The sequence below is a fragment of the Cornus florida genome, unplaced genomic scaffold, assembly GCF_030987335.1.
Source record: "Cornus florida cultivar Cherokee Brave unplaced genomic scaffold, ASM3098733v1 CherokeeBrave_3.0.0_Hap2_Chr11, whole genome shotgun sequence".
In the NCBI taxonomy this organism is placed as follows: domain Eukaryota; kingdom Viridiplantae; phylum Streptophyta; class Magnoliopsida; order Cornales; family Cornaceae; genus Cornus; species Cornus florida.
Window position 1 is genome coordinate 103901992 of NW_026775581.1, and position 27842 is coordinate 103929833.

At 36.2% G+C, this 27842-nt stretch overlaps 1 protein-coding gene across 1 annotated transcript in view; it reads right to left on the bottom strand.

The window, feature by feature from the left end:
• The window catches only part of LOC132283263 (endoribonuclease Dicer homolog 3), a 29702-nt gene extending 2186 nt beyond the window's left edge, over window positions 1–27516 (bottom strand). The window contains exons 1-22 of the mRNA XM_059785196.1: window positions 27163–27516; window positions 26797–26977; window positions 26023–26136; window positions 24260–24394; window positions 24047–24116; window positions 17276–17340; window positions 17020–17151; window positions 16686–16838; window positions 15768–15906; window positions 14811–14916; window positions 14537–14729; window positions 14288–14448; window positions 13941–14159; window positions 13507–13772; window positions 11665–11936; window positions 11044–11576; window positions 10816–10910; window positions 8722–8930; window positions 8412–8621; window positions 3161–3637; window positions 1886–2158; window positions 409–735 (exon numbers count right to left, since the gene is read on the bottom strand). Coding sequence (XP_059641179.1) covers window positions 409–735; window positions 1886–2158; window positions 3161–3637; window positions 8412–8621; window positions 8722–8930; window positions 10816–10910; window positions 11044–11576; window positions 11665–11936; window positions 13507–13772; window positions 13941–14159; window positions 14288–14448; window positions 14537–14729; window positions 14811–14916; window positions 15768–15906; window positions 16686–16838; window positions 17020–17151; window positions 17276–17340; window positions 24047–24116; window positions 24260–24394; window positions 26023–26136; window positions 26797–26977; window positions 27163–27293 — 4461 coding nt within the window. The 5' untranslated portion in view covers window positions 27294–27516. The remainder of the gene's footprint in view (window positions 1–408; window positions 736–1885; window positions 2159–3160; window positions 3638–8411; window positions 8622–8721; window positions 8931–10815; window positions 10911–11043; window positions 11577–11664; window positions 11937–13506; window positions 13773–13940; window positions 14160–14287; window positions 14449–14536; window positions 14730–14810; window positions 14917–15767; window positions 15907–16685; window positions 16839–17019; window positions 17152–17275; window positions 17341–24046; window positions 24117–24259; window positions 24395–26022; window positions 26137–26796; window positions 26978–27162) is intronic.
• Between the last annotated feature and the right edge of the window lie 326 nt (window positions 27517–27842).

Sequence of the window (27842 nt, forward strand, 5' to 3'; positions counted from 1 at the left end):
ACATGAAACAGGATTTTTTTTTTACAAAAACAACTGCAAGTAATCTATTTTTTAAAAAACATAAATAAAAAAAATATTTCTGCAAGTAATATTGGTCTCATGATTTTTTATTTTTATTATTTTTAAATAAGATAACATTAGTAGAAGTGCAGAAAGAAATTTTTTTGGTAGCATATAAGATATATAGAGTCTGAAATGGTTCCTGAGACATAAAGTGATTCTGAGTGATAGCTAAATCATTTTGCTAAAACATGAAAAAAATAGAAAGACCTTGAAAGACCAATCGAATAATCTAGTATTTTATCTTACATGATGTTTTCATTGTCACCTTTGACAGTGATGCAATTCTAGAAAAGATTAATTGAAAAAAACAACAGAATGCAGGCATTTAGAGGAGCACTAACAAACCTCCAGGTCCTTCAACAAATGAAGAGCCGCTTGTCCCTTTGCAACTTTTCTATTCTGCCCAAATCCCTCACCAACCAGAAGAACATCTTTCAACTGTACACTCAGCTCAGCACGCACCATTTTTCCCTTTTCAATACAATTTTCTTTTATGAAGTACCCAAGAGAATCACATAGTTCAATCAGTTCCCGTAGAGGAGGCAGTTCAAGCTTGTCTGGTGTCGCAATTGGAGGTAATATGGGTTTGAATATTCTCCACACTTCATCCAGATTAAGCTTGGTGTCAATTAGTATTGCCCCTGCAATACTCTCTACCACGTCTGCAAGAACCTGTAGCAGAAGAAGGGATGAGCAAACTGATTCTTGTAAATACGAACATGCAAGAAACGAAACCACAAAGCAGCAAGTACAAAGAAGTGGAAGAACAAACATCTCAGTAGCTAGAGTTAAGCCTGTTCTTAAATTGATAATCTATAGAAAAGTAAATATAAAGTAGGGTAAAGTGCATAAAACCCCACCTGAACTATTTCCTCTCTCAAGAAAGTTAAGAAACCCCCTTGACCTATTATTTAGACAGTTAACCCCCTAAACTATTCCATTTTTTACAAAATTCCCAATGCTGTTAAACTTCCGGATAATTCAGCTCTTCAAATCACGAGATGAAGCCAACTTTTTTAAAAAGACATTATTGCCCTTTTGTCACAATTTATCAACCAGTAAATTGTGACGAGTGCTTTAGAGAGAGAAAGATGTAAGAGAAATAAAGATGCAGTTGATTTCTCATCTTAACCACCATAGAACCAACAGCCGCCTCTGGAGGTCGCCCCCATTGTCGCTGCAGCCGCAGTGGGTGGCGATGCAGTATGTTGTAGCAACAATAGTAATATATAGCACCAGATAAATGCCGCTGCTGCATTACTCGCCGGACAGCATGCCGTACCACCTCCACCTTCAATATCAAGCTCGACAATAACATCGGCATCAGGGATCTCATGACCACAAATGATCTGGGTCAACTACCTCCACAATTGGATGGATAAGAATTACCACTATAACTGGTTTGCTTCACCAGCGAGATATACTATCAGTCCTTACCTTTTCAATTTGTATATATACACATCATATATACATAGATAATAGTATATATTGTGGTACAGAAGATTAATAACCCATCATATAAATATGTATAAATATAATCTGTAATATGAAACATATATTAGAGTTTAATTTTCTTTGAACTAGCTAGTTGAGTTGTCACAATCCCATTGGACAAGAATTCACATCGGAAATTTCTGTTGCTATAAGGGGGAAATTGTGAAACAGCGTCATTTATATAATGGGTAAAAATGTAATTTCAAATTTCCGTTAATGGGGCAGTTGTAGTTCAAGGGGGGTTTATGGACTTTACCCTATAAAGTACAACAGATACAATGTTCACCTCTGTGTTGAAAAATTAAAATGGGCCAGCGTAAGAACTTACCTTTGAACCTTTTGTGCCTTGGAGTGACTTGGTGGTGCTATGAGAACCAGAAAGAGACTTCACGTAATCAGTTATTTGACTTAAAAGAACTCCAGAGCAAATTTGAAGATGCTGATAAAGGTCTCGTCTCACAGCAGCAGCCGCAAAACTTTCATTGTTAACAGAGGCTGAACGCAAGTCTGTCAACTCCCCTGGATCAATATCTGTGTGGCTTTGGTAGAGATGCCATGTGATAAGTATGTCCAAAACAGAATCGCCAAGAAATTCAAGTCTCTGTCAAAAAATCATGAAAAAAGAAAAGAGCTACATAATATGGAACCTTGTTTTAAAATTGTATGCAGTCAGAAGAATACTATGCACTCAAATCTAGTCATTTGCTTAAATATGTCAAAATAAAGTTCAGCTTTATAAAGGAAAGTAATATATCTAGTATCTCCAGGAATCATTTTGCATGTTGTTATAGAAATATTTAACTGCCTATAGCGCAAAGCGAGAATCAGGACAGGAGAAAGTGCAAGAGCGCAAAAGTATGGAGTAACTTAATGCCTAAATGAATTATAGTAACTACAGAATACAAGTATAATATATACATGTATATCAACACACACACACAAATATATTAGTGTAATTCATAGCATAAGAATTTTTCTATACCAGTATAGCTTATCAAAAAAATATGTATACCAGTATAGGTCAAGCGATAAAATAACTGATGTACCATTGAGGTATGCGTGCTCTAACAGTCGGAAGGCCGTCCAAGACTTGGCAGGTCATAGTTTCAAGTTCACATACATATTTCAAAAAAAAATTATTACGTTTAGGTGATTTTCAGGCTGGCAAGTAATGGATACACTATTTACCCACAATTTCCAAGTCAAGGAAAATGTTCAAAATTCAATGGAATACCAATGATTCATGATCCCAAGATGAATGACTGACTAATTGGTGATGACTAATACAAGGACTGGCAATGCATCCACGTTCAACTAATAAATCCAGAATCAGAGAAGGAGCATAATCCACCCAAGCGATGTATCCGCACTCAATTAATAAATCCAGACTCAGAGAAGGAGCACAACCCACCCAGGCGCTCTAGCTGGCCTAAGTAAACGCTCTCAAAATCTTTTACTGGAAAAGTTTGTTTTAAGTTACGCCAATTGCTAGGTTCTGAACTTAGACTGTTCTGTTTCTTTCTTTATTGCTCAAGACCCTTAATTAGCAGTACTAAAATGAAAATATAGAAATATAAAATTCATAAGGAACTTCCATTACTACCTGGTAACAGTAGTCAATCCCTAATTCTTGCTCAGTTGAATGTGTTATGGCCTCCAGTAAGAGACCTTTGACAGAGAAATTATATGCAAGCTTTGCCTCTAGAGTTTCAATCTCATTAGCCCTTGGGATGTAAGAGTGGAGAGAAGCACTTTTAATAGCTTCATCTACAAGTGAGGGGTCAAGTTCAGCATCAACACCAAGCCACTTCATCAATTGAAGGGCTGCAACCAAGCCACCACCAACATAGTAAGCTCCTATTAGTGCCTCAACACAATCAGATATGCTTTTTGAACCCATCCACCTATGACCTTTATCACAGCACTTCCCAACCATAACTTTCGGGTCTTCAGTGAGAAATTTGCTGTCCAAAGGAACTTCCAACGTATCCACCCCACATGAACAAGGACAAGGAAATATTGAACGCTGTCCTGGAGCAATCCAACGACGGGGTTCAAAAGCAGAGTCTCGTATGTAACCCTGTCAACAAAAAATGCAAAACACAATAATTTAAAGACAAAATACAGAATGCTTTAAACAATCCACAGATGCACAAGAAAATAGAATGCACTCCAAAGGCGTGTAAAAGTTGGTTTGCCAAAGATTGTAAGCTGGTAAATTTTACAACAATTATTGTGCACAGATAATAATGTGATATTCTCTTGCAAAGTTTTGGAAAAATGAGATATTTCTAGATCTGTGGTTTTCAAAAGAAAGGAAAGGAACAGCTAAATATTATTAAACAAGTAATTCTTTCTAATACTATTTCTAAGATATGATTATTTATTTTGATGATATGAAAGATTTGATTTCATCAGTGGGTAATCTAACTGGTCATGAAACCAAATTCAACCATAATCTCTCACCAACGTCACCCATACTCATGTCACTCTTACTCTATGTGTGTATATACACACATACACAACTGAACTCAATATCTCAATCCATCTCAATCGTTCAAGTTCAATCTTGCATTATTCTTGTTGTAAATAATAAAATATAAGTGAAGAGATAAATGAAACAAGAAGAACACAAAGATATGACGTGGTTCAGCTACTAGGGCCTACATCCACGGCGCAAAGAGCTCGAAGGGCTACATCACTCTTATAATATTCTCTTTTTTCATACACAATAGAATGGTGGAGGCTCCTCTATATAGGAGAAGAAATGATGAGAATGGAAAGAGATAGAAAATAGGAAACAAGGAGGAATTTTCTCCACTGATTCCTCTAGCAACAGTAAATCTGCAATAATAGGAAACAACATCAATTAGTCAAGGATTTTCCTCCACTGATTCCTCCATTAAATCTTCAATAATTCTAAATCTATGTCCCCATATTCTCCATCACTGCCAACTGCTGCTATCCAAGCCCCGAAACTATGTCATCAGCAACCACCATCACCTTGGTCTCTGAAAACCAAATACCACTTCCTAAACCAGTAGCAACGCTCATGTCACTCTTACTGCATGTGTGTATCTAGACACATACGTATAATTCCAAATTCCATTACCAATTAATAAGAGGTCCAATCTCTAATTAGTACATACACACGCACACCTCATATACAGGAACATATATCTACCCTCTCGAACTTTTTTTTTACCTTGCAACCAGTCAAATGAAACTCGTGAGCACTTATTTATTTATTTTTCCTAGTTGGTACACACACACACCCCTCCAAGGAATTGTTTGCACCTAGCAGGAATCGATCCTAAGACATGATGCTTCATGAAGCACCAGGGCCCAAGTATTTTCCAACTAGGCTAACCCCTTGGGGTTCATTTACTTGCTACTATTCCTCTAGTATGCTAGATCTATATGTTCCTGGATAAGAGGTCCAATCTGGTATACAGTTTTGGATAAATTGAACTCATCTATTTTCCCTTCAACTTGGTCTAAGATCACATGAGATCATTGATTATACTTCTTCGTATTGGAACAGCAATGAGCTTAACCAAAAGGTCAGGAATCTCTCTTTTGCTGCCTCTGTTGTCTATATTTTGGGAAAAAGAAAAAATAAAATAAAAACAAAAACAAAGGAACTCAAGATATTACTCAGCTGTTCGAAGGAAGGTTTCTTATCTTTCCATCTAAAGAGTCCCAGGATAAGAGATTTATTGCCTGAAGATGGTGTCATCCATATTAAGTCATTTCTCTTCTTTGAGTTTTAACTGTCTCTAGTTTACTGGATTCAGATACTCGAGAATTTAGATGGCATTATCCACATTGGTTGCTTGTTATGGTGCTTTCTCTTCATTCTAGAGCTCCTCTTTAGACTTTAAATTGGGCTTGCCAGGGTCACTTCTCCAAAAACCCAACCTATGGCCTGGGCCTGGAAGTAGTCAACCAACAGTTTGCTTAGCTCAAGCTATTAGTTTGTTTGTGACCTTGTATTTTCCTGGGGTATGCCTTGCCCTTGTGTTTTATACAGGTTTCTTTCTCTAAGATATTCTGACTGAAATTTCCATGCTATCTTCACTGAAATCTAATATTTTGACTACTATTGCCTGAAAATAGTGTGTGGAAGGATCTATATGGCGGTCATCCGTGTGTATTCGATAGGGGCTTTTACATTGAGTAAAGATCAAAGCAGAAGATGCTGGGAAGGTAGTGGAAACCACCACAGCCATATGCACAGACACAGCCACCGTATCCAATACCAAATGATGTACCAAGCGATGATGATCAAGATGTACCTTCGCGTTATGCAGTTTCAAGTGATGAATGTGATTTACCACAGCCATATCCATAGACCCAAAAAAAAAACAATAAACATAACTACATAAACCTAACTTGTAAAAATTCTTAATTCTATTTGGCTTCCCCCCTTCTAGTGGTACCATACCTGAGAGTTGGAATATAACCCTTACCAACTATTGGAGACGAGGAAAAGCTAAATACAATGAAGAATTCCTATAAATTAGGGCTACATAATTATGTTTATGGTTATATTAGTAGTGTTTGAATTTTAGGATTATTTTGGTATTTTCACGGTTTTAGGATTAATTAGGGTTTACTAAATATTGTGCATATATAAAGGCCAATATTTAAGCAAACAATTCAAATTTTGATTATTTAAATATTATCGCGAATTTGAGAATTCTCTCCGTGTCTACTTCTCCCTCATCATTCTTACTCTTCTCAATCCATCTAACCTATTTTTTCAATCTGTCTTCTCATCTCTTACTTTCATTCTAGTTCTAAATCTGTATTAGAACAAGCCTCCCTGTCCTACATCAGTTTAAGACGAATAGTGTTGTTTTAATACAGATCTATAACCAAGACGAAAGAAGGGGATGAGAATGAGAGGAGAAGAGACTAGGAGGAGGAAGCAAAGGGGGTGTAGGGATGGCAATGGGGCGGGTTTCCCATTCCCCATCCCCGCCCCCGTTTAATTTTGGTACCCCTGAAACCGCCCCACCGCCCCATAACCGATTATATTTTTAGGGCAAATCATGTTAGCCTCCCCAGTTGCCTCCATCTCTATTCTCGTTCTCAACTCTAAACTTGCCCTCTCTCTCTCTCTCTCTGCAACTGCAAACTACAAAATCTACAAGCAGCAGAAGGTCAAAACCCATATATTTTAGTTTATCTATCTGTCTGCAAGAATCAAAAGTTCAAAACCCATACTGGCATATCATTACAGATTGTTCAAGAATCAAAAAATCAAAACTCTGAACTTGCCCTCTCTCTCTCTGCAACTGCAAACTACAAAATCTACACTCTCCAACGACTCATCCGGATCTGGTCTGACTCGATCCAATCCCGACTCACCCACCAACTCGTCGCCTCCCAAACTCACCCAACAGCCTCCAGATTCACAGTCAAACCAACCAAGAAGTTTGGACATCAGAATTCCTAGCTTCTTCAGGTGTCCAATCTCACTGGACGTCATGAAATCCCCTGTGACTCTCCACAACGGAGTCACCTACGACCGCTCCAGCATCCAACACTGGCTCGACGACGGCAAACTCACCCAACAGCCTCCAGACCTCGTCCCCAACCACACTCTCCAACGACTCATCTGGATCTGGTCTGACTCAATAGCAAAATGAAATGGTGGATGTATTCAATGACGGGTTTGAGATAGAGCTCAGAGACAGAGACATGGCTGCGCCTCAATAGCAGCGAAATGAAAGTGATGTCTAAAACTGAAGTGTAGGGTTTCCAATATATATATATAGTGAAGGTTAATTTGGTAAATATATTAACATGGTAGGGTAAAGTAGTAATTTAACATATTAAACGGGGCGGTTATGGGGCGGGGATCTTAGTCACCCACCCCCGCCCCGCAACCGGCCGGTTTTTTTTTTTTTAACCCCCATCCCCACCCCATTTAAGTAAACGGTTCTCCAAACCCGCTTTAAATGGGGCGGGGGCGGGGCAGTTCACCATCGGGTTGGGGATTTTTGCCACCCCTATCAATGCGGGTGAGAAGACAAATTGAATCAGATAGGCTGGATAGACTGAAGGGTTGAGAAGAGAAAGAGATACAGAGAGAATTCTCAAATCACAATAATACTCCATCAATCATTTCTGAATTGCTTAGTCACATAGAAGCCTTTATATAGGCAAAATCATTACCAAACCCTAAAAACCTAAAAATAGGAAAAAAAGAAAATAAACCTAAAACTAAAATTACCAAAAATAATAATAGGCATAATTAAGAAAAATCATAATTTACATCAAGCCATAATTATATTTATCTTTTCCCCTTCTCCAATAATAAGTGTGGGTTATATGTGGTTCTAGCTCTTAGGTCATGCCTTGGTCTCCATCAATTTCGTTCTCCATCAGGGGGTGCTTGTGGGTTTGAAGTCAACAGGAGATCATTTTAGGATCAAATTGGGCTGCGGCTTACAGATTTGAGAAGACAAGTTGGTGAGAATTCTAGCCCAGAACAAGAAGAGGTGGTGTCTGTCTGTTTATAATATCATCCTTTAATTAATTAAAATTTAGTCAACTGTCAGTTGATTAACAATTTGGACTAAAACTAGGATTGATCCCTAAATAATATTTGAGAAGGGACCAATATCAAAACCCATGTAAAATTGTGAGACTTAAAAATCATGGGGAGAAAAAGAAAAACTCAAACTTTTATACTAGAAAATCTAGCAGTAAGTTAACGATGAGAATAAAAGGTCGGGTTTGATGAAAGATCTGCCTGTCAAAATAGTATAATTATTAGACATAATAAGAAGTAACCAGTCCAACGGGACTACACAGCTGCTAGCAAATAACACATCTAATACCTGTAAATGGCGATCAATTCCCAATTTATATAGGGTTGAGTTACAGACAGCCCATGAGCGCTGTGCCGATAATTGTCCTTCATGTTTCTTGGGATATTTTAGAAAGAGGTGGCAGCTAACGGCATACTTCAACACAGAATCTCCAAGCAACTCTAAACGCTCCATTGAAAAGCTTTCACTACATGTAAGAGTTGTGATGGCTTCCAAAATCTAATCACAAAATAAATTAAACAGATTCAGAATAGTAAAAAGGTATTCAAAAGAAAATGTATGTAATCAAGTTAGTATTTTCAATCAATGAAACACAAACCAATGAGCTTGATATATGAAAGCTGCTAGAATGGCAAGTAATCTCTTCTCTAAGCTGGCTGGCCAACATCAGAGACTCCAGCCGATTCATTAAGGAAGGTAGCAAGTAAAATGATTTTAAAACATCTGTAGGTACATCACAACCGACAAGAAGCTCAGGTGGCATGTGAGCATATTGCCGTTCCTTCTCAACAACCATTTTATCACTACCTGCAATTTTTAAAAATAAAAAAGCATTACAACATGTCAAGAAAAAGTGTCATCTGTCTGCATATCCCTTGGTTTACTTTCTGGAAGGTTCGAATCAACATTGAAGCTATAAGTATAGATTGAAGCGGGAGCCAAAAGATCACATCCAAATGTTACCTCAAACTTCATCAATTACACAATATAAAGAAGGTAAATGACTCAAGAAACCATGTGAATTGGAGTTATTAATTAATTCAAAAAGATCTAGAAAGTCCTAATTGAACTGGAAAATTTGGTTAAGATTGGCTTAGACTAAATCAGGAACTTGAATTCATTTAAAACTAATTATCAATTAGTTTGAAAATAATTATAAAGTTCAAAATTGAAAATTATTTAATTAGGAATGAATTTAGAAAACTTGGATTTTGAGTTTAAGTTGAAAACCAATTTACTGCAGAAGAATGAGTGATTGTTTAGTAATATACTTAAGGGTAGGATTGGCACCATAGCGCTGATTCATCACGGTACACCAAGTCCCAAACTTGACTAAGAAGGGGTTAATATGTCTTGAAAACTCTAAAGAACTACAACTTTCGCGCCGGGGGGTGGGTGGGGTTGTGGTTGGTTGTTGGTTAAAACACATAAGCTTGAATATTAATATTCATACATAAGAACACCAAGAATTACATGGAAAGCCCTATAGTAAAAAACCACAAGACCCAAGTCCTAGTTGACCTAACACTTCTTTGATAAGAAATTGCCTCAACTATACAGTCAATAATATGGCAAACAAGCTGTGGGACAAAGAAGGGCTTAAGGAGGTGTTACGTTATGATAGAGACTTCTATTTCTTCAAATTTCACAGCAGAAAAAAATATATAAATAAATAAAACTGATCCAGGAAGAAGGGCTTTGGCATTTTGTTGATATGCTGCTAACATTGAATAAATGGCACAAAGGCATGAAATTCCTGAAGTTAAAATGGAAATGGTACCTACTCGGATCAAAGTTCTCACTATTACTTTGGAATGCTGGGGTGAGGGAAAATTAAACTTCCCACGCATCCCGTCTATATAGATTCACTCTTAGAAAGCAAGAAAAGACACAGGTTTGTGCAAATATGTGTAGAGATGAAGCAGGTTAAGACCTAGTGGAAGACATCTGAATCAATGAAGATTGTATTATTAAAATAGTCAAATACCAATGGAAACCTTTATCTTGTGCTACTACCAGTCCCTCTGAAATTCCCCCTAAAGGGCTTTCTTTTGGGTTGGGGGTAGGGGGGTGAACATGAAAACAGAGATATTGAGAATAATCAGGAGCAGGTGAAAAGGGAAAGCTACTGTCAGTTCTTCTATGAATTTTAGAGTTAATTCTGAATCTGGTGACTTGAAAACCGCTGAAACTTTTGCTAAAAAAGGTCTTTCATTTGCTAAACAATGAAAGAGACCCAATAAATGCATGCCTCTTTAAAAAAATAACAGAATAAAAAAAACACTATAATACCTCTTAGTCCTCTTCACAAAATTCGCAAACAGTAGGAAGAAAATGTGTATGTGCGAGTACCAACTAGGAAAAAAAAAAATGTGCATGTGCGTGTGTTATACTGTGTTTGAGAGAGAACTTTTCTTATAGCATTTACGAATGAACATTGTCCACAATTTTTCTCACTCAAACACATTTAGAGTTGAAAGAAAACAGGTAAGAGAATGAATTTATATTTTTATATTTTTTATTTTTAAAAAAAGCAACTTGAGAATTGTATTTATAATTAATAATAACAGCAAAGCACAGAAAGATTTCAAAAAAAAGTTCGCTAGTCCAGACCACAAAACTCTGGATTGTGGGGGCAATGTACTCACAAAAATTTATATTATATTAGAGGTTTAGCATGCAAATTACGAACCTTGACTGCTGAAATCCACGAGAAGGTTGTGAGCCTTATGACTTTGCTTTAGTAACAACAAAGGCTGTCCTGGATGCTTCAGTACAATCCCATACCTGATCAGGGATAACATTTTAGTTTAGAAAGTAAAAAGTAGAAAAGCAGAAGGAAGGTATGCAGCAAACAGAAAATTCATATAGTATCAGAATTTGCGAACAGAAAATTCATATAGTATCAGAATTTGCGTACTTTTTGTTGAAGTAATCAGCAAAGGATGAATAACTAGAATCTTTTGCATCAAAATTTCCATCAAAAGGACTTTCAGCAGATGTATTATCAACTGCATTTAGGACAGAGTAAATTCTTCCAGTATGAATGGCCAAGACCACCATCCCTCCAAGGTCGTTTATAGGAACTGATTTATTTGCCAAGTGGATAACATTTGTGCTATTGCAGTCGGTCCAAACTGAATCTGTCTTATCAATTAACGAATTTCTCCGGTCACCATTAGATTGCTCAGTACTTAACCAAGCATTTTTCTTCACAAATTCCACTGCAGAAACACAAGAGTCTATTGCCATCCAGTTAATTGTCCAAGGTTCACGACTTGGAATGTTTAATGACTCCAAGGGTAAAAGCAAATACATGTTTGATGGGTTCCATAAATTCTCTCCCGTCTGAAGTAGAAATTTTCTTCCTTCCCTTGATTGTTTTGATCCAAGGAATAACTTCCCAAATAGCCCATTAAAAAAAAATTCTTGAAAGCATTTTGCTTTCAACACCTGGTTCGAGACAACAGAAAGCAAAAAAGTATAATGAGAAGTATTCAGATGAAAAGCAAGCAAAGTTAATGCAAAATTATTCTTGAACCTGTTCAGCATCCAGATGTATATGCCCAGATGAAGAAACAGAAGCTTTTACAAACTTTGAAACTAAGTAAAGCTCCACATCAGCATTTCCTACGTCATCATCTAGCTTTGACTCAATCAAGAGAACAAAGCTGCAATAATGTTCATCAGCAATATTGCAAGAGAAATCGATTTTGTGGGCTTGAAAAGATGCACCGTCAGGATTGTCTCCCCAAGATCCGTATAGTGCACGCGTGCAGGTCGTCCCATGTAACTCCTTCCTCTTTGTTGTTCCTACAGACAGCATGAGAAACACAAAATGACTTAACAAACGATGAAAACCATTAACAAAGGCAAGTTCAAGACCAAAATTGCAACCTAATCCCACGTTTGGCTATAATCCAAGACGCCAATTACTCAAAAACCTCTGATAATACAGCCTTATGGTTTTCTGAATCCCGAGATAATGGAAAACTTCATGTGAAACAAAATTAATTTGCCAATCAATTAAGCAAGCATGAGCATCAAAGAATAATAGAGGAAGATAATTCAAATCAAGTCGAGACAAATTTCCTAAAGGAACTCTATGAAATAGGACTTTAATATACCAAAGATGCTTCTTGATGACAAAAAGGAATCATGAAATCAGACTATGTTTAACATATATAAGCAATGGGGAACAATGAGCTAGGTTTTAATATCTACGGGGGCTACAAGATCTTGACTAAACCTGCCAAACAAAAGCAGTAAAAGCTACAAAATTCCAAAAAGCTACATCAGTCTGGTCTCCTGAGCCTCACAAGACATGATATTATAGAAAAGAGAGTTGCAGTACAGAAAAGTGAGATGGTGTGGAGAATAAGGATAATATAATTTAAACTTACGACAAACAACAAAACAAGCAGAGTCAACAAATTCATCAACCACCAACAACAAGAAGAAAGAAGAGAACGAAAGAACAGAGACAACAATGAGAAAACATGGAGTAGATAGTGATGCAGAGAGAGATAGAAGCCACCAACGTATTTCCAGGATACCTGAACCAACTTCTCTCCAACATCAGAAATAGGTGAACTGACCAACGCTTCTAATCTATCCCTTGCTGACATGTCAAAGTTCTTTTTATCCAAGAGCGTGGCAAATAAATCACTCAGTTTACAAGGGCATTGAATGTGATCACTCAAGAAATTTAGAGAACCCTAAATCATAAGGTTACAACACCGAAGTATAGTAACTCAAAACCACACAATTCTAACTTCACTAGCAGAATTCAAAAGCAACCAAAACAAGCTAAATCATGCAGGAACTCACATATGCTTCAACTATTACTAATGCCACCAACCATTGATTTTACTGTGTGGAGGACATATAGCCAAATTGTTGGTTTATGTATCTTCAATACACATAAGAAAAATTGTCATAAATATGTGTGCAATTATTGTTATAATAGACACTAGCTAAAATTTTATGGCATTTATTTTAAAAATATTAATACTCTATTGTATACAACAGGGGGAGGTTGACACACAAAGTTTATGCGATGTTCTTAGATCACCTCATGATTGGCAGATATACAAATTGAAGCAAGTATCTTTTATGCACTTTTTCATTACTAAGATCCTAAAAAGAACTAACTGGAGCATAATTTCTATGAAAGATCTCACTTGGAGTCATATGAAGCATGATACATCTGATATGCACTTCAATTGCAAAAATACTCAAAGTACTTCGATTTGGTTCAGATCATACAACACAACTAAAATAAATGAAAAGTAAAATTTCTAAAGAAGGCCAAGGTTTTAAAGAAACAGGCACCACAACATAATCATCTTTGTCACATGTAGGTTTAAAAAAATATGCCCACCTGCACCCAAAATTGATTCTTTGTTCTTTAGAGTAGACTCATTTTCTGTAGGCTTTTCTTTGTAAGGGAGAAGACGATCATCAAGAGCTCCCATCTGATGCAACTTTTTACAAGCCTCCAAACATACAAGCTTTTTTGATAACTTATAATTCCCACTTAAAGGACCAACTATTGTTTGAAAAGCTGCATTAGGAGGTAATGTTAACTTGCACTGATACAACTCTCCTGACAACAAGAACTGAAAACTGGGCTTTTTATTGAAGTACCTAAGTGGAAAAAATTAAATAATTAGGGCTTGAAACCAGATAAATGCTCAAAATCACACTGGTGGGAACAAGAGAAATAAAATAGAGAAGGGACAAACTAGAGAGGGAGGAAGTGCCAAGCAAAGACAGTTATAAAAAAGAAGTTGAATGGAGAAAATATTTTCATACTTATCGCCAGGGAGCTTTTGACAATATTGACGGATGACACTGACACTAGAATCTGCAGTTACCGAAGCTCCAGTTGCATCTACATAATATGAATCTGTTTTCTCAATGTTACACGATTTCAAGATGTAGGCATCAGGGTCTCTATTTATAGCTGTATCTGTCATAGAATACTCGCTCCTAATTATGTCAAACATTTGATCTCTTTGCTTTAAGTTGCCCCTGCAGAAATATGTACGGTAAGAATACAGAATGTAAATTACTCTTGAGAAAACAAATGTTGAGAACACATGGCAAGCATTTAAGAAGAAAAAAACAAAAATAAAAAAATAAAACAAAATTGTATTCACCTCTCAAGCATCAATACAAATCTGGAGTCATTTTGGCGAGCTCGTCCCCGTGATTGAACATAACTACGAACCGTCTTTGGCAGGTCAAAACGTATAACAGAAGTACAATTTGGGACATGAATTCCCTCTTCAATCACATCTGTAGCAAATAGTAGGTTGACCTAAAATGGAATGTTATAAAAATTAGTGAGAACTATATGGAACAGCTGCAAAACTTAATGCAAATATACAAAACAATGATTCAGACACCTTCCCGGAGCGGAATGACTCCAATGTTTCTTTTTGCACTTTTGGTGCCAGCCCATCAACTGATGAATTACTCCCAGTTAAATAAGAAACTGTGAAATGGGGTAAGTATGCAGTTTTCTTCATGACTCTTTCAATAACTTTAGCTGTTATAATTCTTTCAACGAAAATGAGACACAGCACTTGCCTAGCTCCTCTGCAACCAAAAAAGAGAGGGTAAGTTATAACTGTTACAATAGTAAAAAGTGGAATAGCCAGATAGCAAGAGTTGCATTACCCATATGATTGAAAAATTTGAAGGAGTTCATGTAATTTTGAAGATATAAATCCAGTAGCAACTGTTTTTGAAACATCAGATCCAACATCCAAAAGATTTTCATGGCCTGAGAGATAACAACATTAAGAAACTGGTACGAGTGAATAACTCAAACTTAAAAGGAGAATTCCAGTCCCCACATATCGAATTACACAAATATTTAGCATCATCAAGGCAAGATGGCCATAGAGTCATAGATAAATGCATCAAGCATATAAACCCATAACTACACTGTTTCAGATCTTTTTCCTTCTCGACTATGAATTATACTATCAAGCAAAAAAAAAGATCACAACTCGAACATTTTTTATATCAGCAAGACTGTAAACAGTATAACAATGACATCAGCAAAAGAAATTCCCACAATATAAAAGCTCAAATGATTCCATAACACGTATAGAAACATAAAGGATATAACTCCGAACAAAATAAAATAATTCGCAAAATTCATTAATTTGAAATTCAGACAATTAAAAAAAAGAGTTTTTAAAAAAATGGTGGTAATTGTTTTACATTATAGGTAAAACAAGCAGGAATATACATCAAAACACCGTGCACACAAAAGAAATGTGTTTTGTATCTCCTGAACCAAGCCTTTATCAATATCACTTGAGTTATTTTCAGAGTATAAACTTCTCTTCAGGCTTTTCCCAGATTTCCCTTTAGAAATCTAGGCTCCGACGGCGCTTGGAGTATTTCTAGTCTTCCTTACTACTGTAAGAAGACACGTTTTTTTTTTTTTTTTTCTTCTCTCTGCTTGCTTCAGGTCCCCAATAATCCATTAAACTGAGTACTGGTATTACTGTATATAGGGAAAATAAAATATAGCAACAAAGATAGCTAGCAAGAAACAAATAGTATAGATTTTGATAAATTTTGTAAAAGTAGATAAAGATAAAAAGCTGCCAAATAGCATACCATATGGGCCATATGGCAATGATCCACCAACAATAGACAGCACTTCTTCAAGATAATATTTGTACTGTAAAGAACCTCTTTTATGAAATTCACATTCTTCTTTGGCATTGGGAACTTTCTCTATACAAACTTTAACAGCCTAAGGAAGAAGAAAACATACACGAACGTCAAAATCGAAGCCAAAAGAGAAGACCAAAAGTATTTCAACATAAATGGAGCTATGTAAGACAGGAAATTATTGAATCAGGGAATATTATGATAAGATCATAAGAAATAAGTGTTATAAACAGAAAACGGAACATCAATATAGACAAAGCATACCAACAAGGAAGAACCTAAGAAAGATCTCTGGAATTTCCTTTAATGTCTCCCAAGAAGCATTTAGACAAAAGTTTAGAAAAGTTGACCAAAGCCCTTTTTTTACTACCCTGGCAAGAAACACTCACACACACCCACTTGCCCCTATAGGGACTTGAAACCTAGACCTTCTACTTTGGAAGGCGAGAAAGTACCACTAGGCTTTATTAGATGAATTTGGTGTTTGGTAATAAAACTGATGCCTAAAAAAATCTTGCTCCTGTAAATGATCATAAAACCATCAGTTTTGCCACTCACAGATTAGAATCTTTCACCATTATATTTATAGACTACTTTTACTGATCAGAAATAAGAAGAGAAAATGATAAATTACTTAATGAAATAACTTTTATCTAGACGGGCTATTTCATAATTCTTTTCATATATGTCATTTTTAAGGCTATTAATGTTGAATAGTAGAATTACTTGTATGAAAAAGAAAAAATAAAAAATAAAAAATAAGATTATAAAACCTAGGTTATCAACAGCAATTCATATTTCCTCCTATTTTCACTTACATCTCCTCTTCTACAGTAGAAGTTATTACACATATAACCATACCTCAAAAGCACATAAAAGACCAAGATTTTCAAGGCAATACAAAATCTTTGCATTGTCATTGGAAAACCGCTTTCTAAGTGTCTTATAGTTATCATCCATGTCCATACAGTGACACGGCAGTGAATCTTCCAACTTGAGCAACAAAGCATCAAACTGTTCATGCCAAAAAAAAAAAAGGGATTAGAAAAATAACCTGTCAAATATATATCAGATATTGTGTGCACAGATTCAACAAATACATACATATATACATATATAAAAAAATGCATGTATTATATGCATGCATGTATATATGCATGATTACGTGTGTCTGTATGTGTGCGCTTAGGAATACCTTCACCAACGAATGTTCCAACTTTGCTTTCAAAACCAGATCAGAATACACTGCTTGGTCATAAAATCGACAAGTTTCTTTTGCTGAGGGGACGAATTCTTCCAGTTCTGTTTTATCCTCAATCGTATAAATCTGCATAATTTCATAACAAAACGCTTATCAATCAGCATACATGTGTGATACTTATGATCAATGTAGCCTTAATTTTACAACATTAATTTCTCAATATACTAGAATTTACAGATGTATAAGCAACCTGCGAATCCAAGATGCTTTCAAGTTCGGATATTTGTTCCTCACAATCCATGATGGATGAGACACCTAATGTCCAAAGGCATACTAAAAGTTAAAACATGCATAAAATTATCTATTATTTAGCACCATGAAAATTGAAAACTAAAATATAAATATATAGTGAATCAAACACTGAGAAAATTGAAATAACAATGTGTCTTAAAATTAATAAAAAGGGAAAAGGAAACAAAATATTCAAACATCAAGCAACTTCTCAGTAGATAAAAATTCAAATATAAAAGCCTGGGTGTGGCCTGGCTTTATCTCCCTATTATAACAACCTGGGTTTAGCACTCACAAACCAACGAGCCATTACAATACATGAAAACGTTAACATATATATGAATCCCTTATAATCTAGTCCAACACTTTTTCTGAAATTAGGCCTAAACTCTTATGTTTGAGCAGAAACATAGAAACATCATTATAATGTGTAATGGTGCAGCACTGTAACGACCCACTCCACCACATGATATGATATTGTCCGCTTTGGGCCCGAGCTCGCACAGTTTTGTTCTTGAGCTTTACCCCCAAAAGGTCTCGTACCAATTGGAAATAACACCACCACATATAAGCACTTCACATTTCCCTTACCCAGAGGAAGTGGGATTATGTACCTGTAGATCGCCCAGTGTAGTAGTCTGCTAGTGCCTCGCACCCAACCACAAGGTTGCCACGATCACCCCCCTTGGGGCCCAATGTCCTTGTTGGCCACACTTCCAGCTGGTCAGGTTTTGAGACTATTTGTAACAACCCACTTCACCACATGATATGATATTATCCGCCTTGGGCCTGAGCCCGCACGGTTTTGTTCTTGGGCTTTACCCCAAAAGGCCTCATACCAATTGGAGATAACACCACCACATATAAGCACTTCACCTTTCCCTTACCCAGGTGATGTGGGATTGTGCACCTGCAGCTCGCCCAGTGTGGTAACCTGCCACTACCTCGCACCTGCCCACAAGGTTGCCGCAAGCACACAAGATACCAAATTGATGCAAAATCAGTAGAGAAGGGAGAAAAGAAAAAGAAGAGAAGATTAGGGAAGAAAAAGAAGAAATTAGAAGGAAGAAGCTCTCTCAATGTTGATTTTACTAAAAATTGTCAAACTCAATGTACAAAGCCTATATATATATATGCACTAAAATAAAGCACAATTTCCAAAAATAAAATCCTAAAGAAATAAGGAGAATCTCAAATAATAAAAGATATGATAAATTTGATGCGGTAAGGACCACGACCCTAGATTATGATAAAGAGACAGATCAAAGTCCGTAATTTAGACCTAGAGGGGAGTGAACAGGTCTTGACGGTAATTTAAACTTACTGAAAATTCAAATCTAAATCAAACCCAAAGGCTACGTTTGGTACGCGGGAATGAAATGGAATGGGAATGGAATGCAAGTACAAATTGAATGAGAATGGGAAAGGAATGGTATGTCATTTTCACTCTACTGTTTGGTTCTGAAATGAAATGATGCAGGAATAAAATGATTATTACAATTCTAGTGTTTGGTTAATGGAATGAATTTTCTTCAAAATACCTTCCAGAAAATCAACCCAAAAAGGAAAAGGAAAAGGAAAAAGATGAGAAATGCTAGTTGTATTAAATATATATACCTAATTCACTTATCAAATCAAATATTATCAAAACCCGAAATAGAAAAAAGAAAAATGATAAGAATTGCTCTATAGTTCATGAATCCTCCAGGATCTGTGATGATTGGTCTTTGAGTTTTCAGCAATACCTTCAAAATTCCGTAATTGCAACCTCTTAATCTTCTTACAACTCCTACAAAGCCAATTCAGACAGTTATCACCAGCTTAGAGTCCCAGATAGAGAAAGAGACTCTAATGGCAACACAAAGTTGAAATTTCTTCTGATCATTTCATATCTATGTTCTTCTTCAGAATCAAATTCATTGGAACTGTTAGCAAATATGATAGCCACAATTTATGGAATGACTTACCATATTAGCAAAGATTTGATTATGCTATAGAATATGCTATGATTTAATTTAGATTTGATTTAATTTCCATTCTTGTAATATGAGCATGTGCTCTTTATATCTATAAATACTAGAGTCGTGAATGAGTGATTAATCTCATTTAAGCCTTTACACAATTCTCTCCTTCTTCTTCTTCTTTTTATATTTCTTCTTGGTATCAGAGCCAGGGTGGTCCGACTGCAATAAGGGCATTGCGAGTTCAGCACCACCCATTCGGGAATGGTCTGAGGTGAAATCGCCCATATGGGAGGTGTCGGGTAGGCAGGGTAGTCTGACTTCAATAAGGGCGTTGCGAGTTTGGTATCACCCATTCAGAAATGGTCCGAGGAGACATGGTTGTTTCTTTTTTATGGTCTGAGGAGACATTGTTAATTCTTTCATCTACATTGTTTAAAACATATGTATGAAGGGGAATGGTCTAAGGAGACATTGTTAATTCTTCTATCTACATGTTTTAAACATGTGAAGGGAAATGGTTTGAGGAGACATTGTTGGTTGTTTACGATCTGAGGAGACATGATTGATTGTTTATGGTCTGAGGAGACATTGTTAATTGTTTATGGTTTGAGGATAATTTTTGATTTGCTGATCGACACTTCATTTGAGAGAAAATCATCGCTAGTCAGATTTGCACTCTGCAACTTGTAGATTTTGAAGAAGGGTGCTAGCAAGACCGTGTTTGAAGATGCATTGTCCAAGTTGGGCACCAACTTGGAGGGGAGTGTTAGCAAATATGATAGCCACAATTTATGGACTGACTTACCATATTAGCAAAGATTTGATTATGCTATAGAATATGCTGTGATTTAATTTAGATTTGATTTAGTATATTTTCTTGTAATATGAGCATGTGCTTTTTATATCTATAAATACTAGAGCCATGAATGAGTGATTAATCTCATTCGAGCCTTTACACAATTCTCTTCTTCTTCTTTTTATATTTCTTCTGGAACTCAATTCTTTGCCGGTGAAAACAACAAGGTCTTCTAGAGAGAGAAACGAGGTGATCTAGAGAGAGAGAGAGAAAAATAAGGTAGTTTACCTTAAGTAGTTTAAGTAATTGAGCGTGAAAGCCACATGAATCCGAAAAAAATTGGCTCAGGAAGGGATTATGGAGATGATGGAGTCAGGAATTCATTTTGGCCATGATACTATAAGATGGAATCCTAGAATGGCACCTCATATCTTTGCAAAGTGTAAAGGCACTCATATTACATTTTTTTTTTTTCATATTCATATTACCACTTTTACGAATAACTAATTGTACCCTTCCTCTTAAATTATTAATCTTTTCCCAAACTATTTCAAGGACTGTTTGACACTTTATCGTTGTAGGCAAATTCCAAATTTCAGGGACTAGAAAAATCCTACACTTGCATGCACCGTATTAACACCAGAGCACATGGACCAACAACCAAAACTCTAGCATAATGTATATAATAATACGCAAAGTGGAATCCCAACAATTAGCTACTTAGATACTTCCATCTCCCTCTCACCGCGAAAAATGCTCCAAGAGAATTACCCTCAAATTCTCTCACATTAAAGCTTGACAGGTTAGCCATTCCACATCCCCATCCCCATTTAATTTGGTACCACCCATAGCCATTTAAAAAACCACCCCTACACCCCATCCCCGGTCCCAACAGCCCCACCCCATTCAAATCCCTAAATTTCCAAATTTTTGAATCTCAACCTGTAGCCCCTACCACCATTAGGGGTGCCCAAAAAACCGATCAAAGCAGTGAACCAGATCGCACGGTTTGGTCCGTTCTGCTACTGTTCAGTTCAATCCCGATTCCAAAAATAAAGAACCGTTACTTAATGGTTCGGCTCTGGTTTAAGGTTCGGTAGGACCGAACCAAACCACTAACTAAAAAAATTTAATATATATAATTCTCATCTAAGTATCTAATGCTCTCACCCTGTCCTGTTCTCCTATGCTTCCTTTCACTGCTCCCTCCCTCCCTCCCTCCCCCACTCTCTCTCACAACCATCTACAACGACCACACCTCATCCTTTACGCATTAGTGCCTCATGCACAAACTGGGGGACTGTGAGCAAGCAAGGAGATCATTGACAACAATCTAGTGGCTGATGGCGGCAATCTTGGTCCTTACCGATTAGGTGTTGTTGGTGATCACTTTACATTTGATACAAGTGCAATCCCTAATGTTGCAATTTACATTTCATCTTAACTTGCGGATTCTCTTTGAGGAAGTGAGTGTACGAAGATTTTTGCTGTGTTGTTCAAATTGATCAATCAAGATTTGAGGAATTGTTCCAATTATTGCAATTTCAGTATTTCATTGTACAAGATTCGAAAATTCTAAGAACAGGTTTTTATTTCTTTCATTTTGAGTTGAATGGGAAAAAGCTCAAAACCGTGAATAGAACCGAACCAAACCGGTCGTTTTTGGTTCGGTTTTAGAGGATTTCCGATTCTAAAATTTTCGGAACCGTTAGGACTGGTTCGGTTCTAGTTCAGCCTAGAACCAGTCCGAACCGGACCGTGTGAACCCCTAGCCACCATAACACAGAGTTTACTCAAAATCAATCGCTTATACTATTCCTTGAACAAAAACCATACCAAAATGCCCTGTAAAAGGACAAAATGCAGCCAGGTGTGGTCAAGTTGGTAAAGATATGTGTTATGAAATAAGGATCGAATAGGAGTTTATGAGAACAAGAGAAAAATTAATAACAAGAAAATAAATAGGCACACACAAACGAGACAAGGATTTATACGTGGTTCACCCTCACAAATAGGGTTACGTCCACGGGCGATGATGATTCGTATCACTATAAAGAAGAAGATTACAAACTGAAGAACTTTTGGTTCTTCCTCACAATAATCTCTCTTCTCACACCACTCACTCACCAACAAAGAAGACTCACTTAACACTCAAGAAATACCCCAAATAGTATATGGTTTACACAAAGAGAAAAACCCACCCAAAGACAAGCTTTAAGTGTCACCTGAAGATTGCACACACAAAAGGATTTTCTCACACGCACAAAACCAATATACTCTCTTGATCCGAATATTGTCTTACTCTTGGATGCCTCTCGGATGCTTTTCATCGAATGAATGCAAGACTATTTATAACCAAAAATATACTTGGTGTCCAAGTATATTACAAAGCTTCCTTTGGAAGCCAAATAACACTTGTTGCCCAAGAATTTCAAAGCTTCCTTCAGAAGCTAAGAAGGAAGCTTCACCATCACACTTCTTTAGCCAAAAGATTTTTTTGCCATGTCATAAATGAATTTTAGACAAATTTATAACAATATGAAAAACACAGTAATCAGGAGAACTAAATCTCTGGAAGACGTAGCCGGTGAGAACCAAAGTTGACCAAAGGGCAAAAAAATACCCATCCGAGAGACGATGGTCAGATCATCAAAGTTTACAGAAGAAAAAACATTACCAAAGATGGTTATTGTCAGATCTGCTTCGATCTCCTTCACCTCAGTTTGAAGATGGCGATGGCCACAGTTAGATGATTGGAAGACGAATCCAGAACCACTGATCGAAGAGACAAAGACAGCAAGACCACAGATCGCCAACGGAAATCTCTAGAAGGGCCTAAAGGGCGTGCAGCTGAATTGATATAAGGCTACTAGGGTTTTCTTCAGTATATATACTTAGGATATTTCGTTATGTATTATAATATATAGGGGTAAAACAGTAAATTCCTAATATAAACAATGCGGGGTTGGCGACTCTCCCCTGCCCTGAACCCGCGTGGTTTTTTCATTACTAAACCCGTTCCATTTATATAAAAAGGTCCCCAAAACCATCCTAAACAGGGAGGGTACCTACAGGGGGTGGGGTGTTTTGCCATCCCTATCAAGGACTCTTCGATACTTTATAGTTGTAGGCGAATTCCAAATTTCAGGGATTAAAAAAATCCTACACTTGCGTGCACCGTATCAACACCCGAGCCAGTCGGTGACATGGACCAACCACCAAAACTTTGTCATAATGTATATTAATATACACAAAGTGGAATCCGAACAATCAGCTACTTAAATTTACTTCCATCCCTCTCACCACGAAAAATGCTCCTAGAGAATTACCCTCAAAATTTCTCACATTAAAGCTTGATGGGTTAGCCATTTCTCACCTTAGATACCATATATTCCTATCATTAACTCCTTTTTATGAAGCTTTCAACCAGATTTTCATAAACAAGGAATAGAAAATTATTCTATAAAACTCCATAAGAAGAAACTCAATAAAATTAGCTAATTAATACAAAATCGCAACAGAAATTACTGGACAAATATTTTATATCCAGTTTTTATCTAAGATCACTAGTCACCATACGTTTTGATATAATTGTGACCAAAACCAAGTGCAGGTCTCTATTTTCCCTTTCCTCATTTTCTTTTTTCCCCTCTTGTCATTTGCATTGGTCAAATGGTACAACTTCAGAAAGCATCTTACATAGGTAAAGAACGCAAGCAGGATTAAAAGCTCATATCGAAAGTTCAAATTGATATAAAATCAAGGAAGCAGCATTGTTAGTTAAAGCAAATAAATGCACCTCAAAGATATATAGAAAGCACCCACCCGTTCGTTCTAGGCCAGATCCGATACATCTTATTTGAAGTAAATTTGAAAAAGGGTAACAACTAACAATCGTAACAGAGAGAAGAGCAGGAATTGATCGTAGTTATTTTCAAAACTTACCTAAGACAAAAGGTGAGAAACTTACCTTTTCTAGTTACAGGGGACGCAGTCATTCCGAAAACCTTTGGCTTTTCGTTTGATTTGTGATAAAATTCCTTCAAGCGAAACATGATACAATCATTAACATGTTTGATCGTGGCAAGATTGAAAATAATAGTACTAATGAAGGATAGAATTTTTTTTTTTTTGATAAGTATGAAAATGAGTGATGGATTTTCTACTCACAAATGATATTTACCTTCATTATTTTTGTATACGGATGGTTCCCAGTAGCATGATGGCACTCATCAATTATCATTAAGGAAATCATTTCAATACTCAAGAATGCCTTCCTCAAGGCATCCAGTAAAATCTGAGGTGTCATGACTAGAACCTGTAAAATAGGGGGGAAAAGACGTATAAATGCATATTACTATCTAGTTGTAAGCAATGAATAAATTGATAGTGCCAAGCAACGTCTAGGAGTTTAAGGGGAAAAAATCCAATTTTGAGCATGATCCATAAAAGACAGTCTTATGTCTCATCCAGTAAAAGTGCATCAAGAAATATTGATTTTTTTTTTTTTGAAGGGTAAGAGAGATTGATATATTTAATATCAATTACCTACACTTTCTTCTCAAACTCATACTTTTGACAGTAAATGAAAAAAGAGAGAAACATTAACCAACTCTAGTAAGAAAAGGAGAATAACTTTGTAGTTTTAGAACACTATTAAATTCCTTCCTGAAATAACCTTCTGTCCATTAGTCTTGCCAACAAAATTTCAAACTAATAAATATACCACCATCGATTCCTTATCCAAGAGTGCCATATTTATTAAGTAACGATTCATAGATGAGAATTGAAAGTTGAAGTAGTAAAGAGGAGATTCTCAGAAGTAAGTAGTCTAGCTCCCTAACAAGCTCGATTTAAGTAATCATCTTTAATTCGTATATTGTAAAATGAAACTATCAACGAAAACAGTCAAAATGGGAGAAAGTATTTAAATCCCAATTTAGATCTTCATCGAAAAAGAAAATATCAAGTTGTTTACACCCCAGCTTCCATGCAAGTCTTATGTCGACTTGAAAAGTCTAGGCTGCCCTGGGCTTAGTTGTTGTGCTCAGGGAAGGATACACCAAAGCAGCCACTTATTCTGTGCATGCTATTTACAAAATGCCTGCAAATCAAGATAAGCTGATTGCATAAGGAATTCTCTCTCCAGCATTATGTTTTGAGAAACACCGTAGGGTGTAATTACACAAGACATATGGAGATGTACCACAATGAACTGGGGACACTGAGTAATCCTGATAGTTGCAATCAGATAGTCCTGTGCATAGTGCAAATTTCACAAGGAACTCATCTACGAACAAGGTATAGTGGCTGGCATTACAGCAGTTATCTATCATTCTTTGCATGAAGATGTTTATCAAGATAAGGAAGCTTGTCCGATCCAAGAGGAACATAAGGGACAAGTTTGTGTGCTTAAAGGGTGTGAAGGATTCCCCAATGGAGCGTGTCGCGTCTCAGCATTGAAATATTTCAACATATAGGAAGTGTTCTGCTAGTTGTAGTTGAATAAACTTACAGCTGATAGTTATATGTTGCTAGCAGTAGACAACATGGATTTCTTTACTAAGATTCATTGTTTTGCTTGTCCTTGGAGTATGCCTCCTAGGTTTTGCGTTGTTACTCAGGCATCTCATGTCGTTTATTTTGGCTATATAAAATTTGTTATCAGTAACCAAATATGCGGAGAAACTCAATTTGACAAGTAATCCCCCAAACCCAAATGCCAATAACAAGGTAAAGTATGAAACATTAAATTGATTTTAAAAAAAAAAAAAAAAGAACAAGAAGAAAAGCGAGGATGAGATTTTTCAAATAACAAAGCAAAATATCAGAATAAAATAAAAAGGATCAAGATGGAGCCATGCAAATATAAGAATTACACGGCATTTCAGTAAAACTAAATACTGTAATTATCAGAGGGGTGGTGTCAAGAGCTCGGACTCTCACATCATGTTCATTAATTTCCTTTTCCCAGCAGCTGGCATTCCATTCATCAATCCCTTTGGCTCCATAGTATTCTTCCACTTCAAGTTCTGCATGCTCCTTTATAACCTTACATTGCTGCAATGCATTAAAAAATAATAAATTTTTATTTTATTTTATTTTTTCTACAAAAAGACTTCTCTTCAACGTAAACTGCAAACCAGGCAAAGGTATGTATGTGGTTATATATGTATAAATATATACATGTATGTATATGTGTGTGTGTGAGAGAGCTATTAACTAAAAAGACCATTATCCTCAGGGTGCGGGAAAACCACTTAAAACACACATACACACACATTAATTTTCCCAAGCAAAAACAAATATTTTAAGAATCTCAATAGAGAAAGTAAAAATTAAGTTGGGATAAATTAACTGAAAGAAAAATAAACCAGAAACAACCGCTTAAAATACACACACATAACTTTTCCCAAGCTAAAGACAAGTACTTTAAGAATCTCAATAGAACAAGTAAAAATTGAGTGGGATAAATTAATTGATATAAAATTAAACCAGAAGCAACTACTTAAAACATACACACATATATATTATATAAAAATTTCCCAAGCTAAAGAAGAGTGCTTTTAAGAATCCAAATAGAAAAAGTAAAAATTTAGTAGGGGAAGATTATTTGAGAGAAAAATCCACACCCAAAATCAAACTAAAAGAAATTAAAAAGAAAAGAAAGTGAAGTTACATTAAGTGAACTAAATAAATAGGAAAGAGAAATAAATGTACCTGTTGAACAAGATGAACAGTAGGAGCCAAAAAAACAATCAATTTCTTGAAAGCTTGGAGCTTTATAGATTTAGCAATCTCTTTGATCATCATAACAGCTATCATAGTCTTACCAGCCCCAGTTCCCAGCACAGCTATAGTGTTTCTCCTCAGTGCAATTTCATACACCTTAAGTTGATACCTAATTAAACAAGCAAGCCCATAAATCACACATACATATATACATACATACACTAAACATGCAAGCCCAGAAACCATACATTAATTGATGCCTAATTAAACATGCAAGCCCAGAAATCATACAAACATATAATTACATATATACATACAATATCAATTAAAGACATACATATATACATTGTATACCTTCTGGGTTGGAAATTTTTGGGATTGATCAGAGGAGTAGCATCCATGGGTTCAGGGTCGATGGAGTCCATGCACTCAAACTTCCTCTTCAAAGGGTTCTGCACTACTGCCTCCTCCGCCGCCGAATGCATGTTGAATATATATATATAATTGTGGATAAATAAATTTCTAGAGGATTGAAGAAGAGAGAAGCCCTAAAGAGAGAATAGTATGAGGGAATATGTGTGTGATTTTTGATTCTCTCTATAGGCCAAGGTCACAAAAGCATGAATGAATGTGTGTACTCTCTTTCTTCTTCTTTGCTCACACAGACTGTGAGTATGTGACACAGAACAAATTGCTAATAAATGTTAACAATTATGAAATTAATAACCCTTCTCGAGTAAAAAACAATGTAATTAATAACCCAGACTGTGATTCTTAGCATGACCATTGTAAAAAATTGAAAATTGGGGTATCAGAAAGAAAGGCTGGGTGTGAACAGTAAATAATGGTCACTAATTATATATGTATATGTGGTAAAATCTTCGGGGTACAGTTGATAGATTTTGGTGTTTTAGCGATGTGTCGCGCGTGTATAACACGGTCTTGTTGATTTCAGACACATACATGATACAACTGTGTGGTGTTACGGAACTTGAACTCCAACCGTGTGATTTCAAGTTCAGACTTCCGATGTC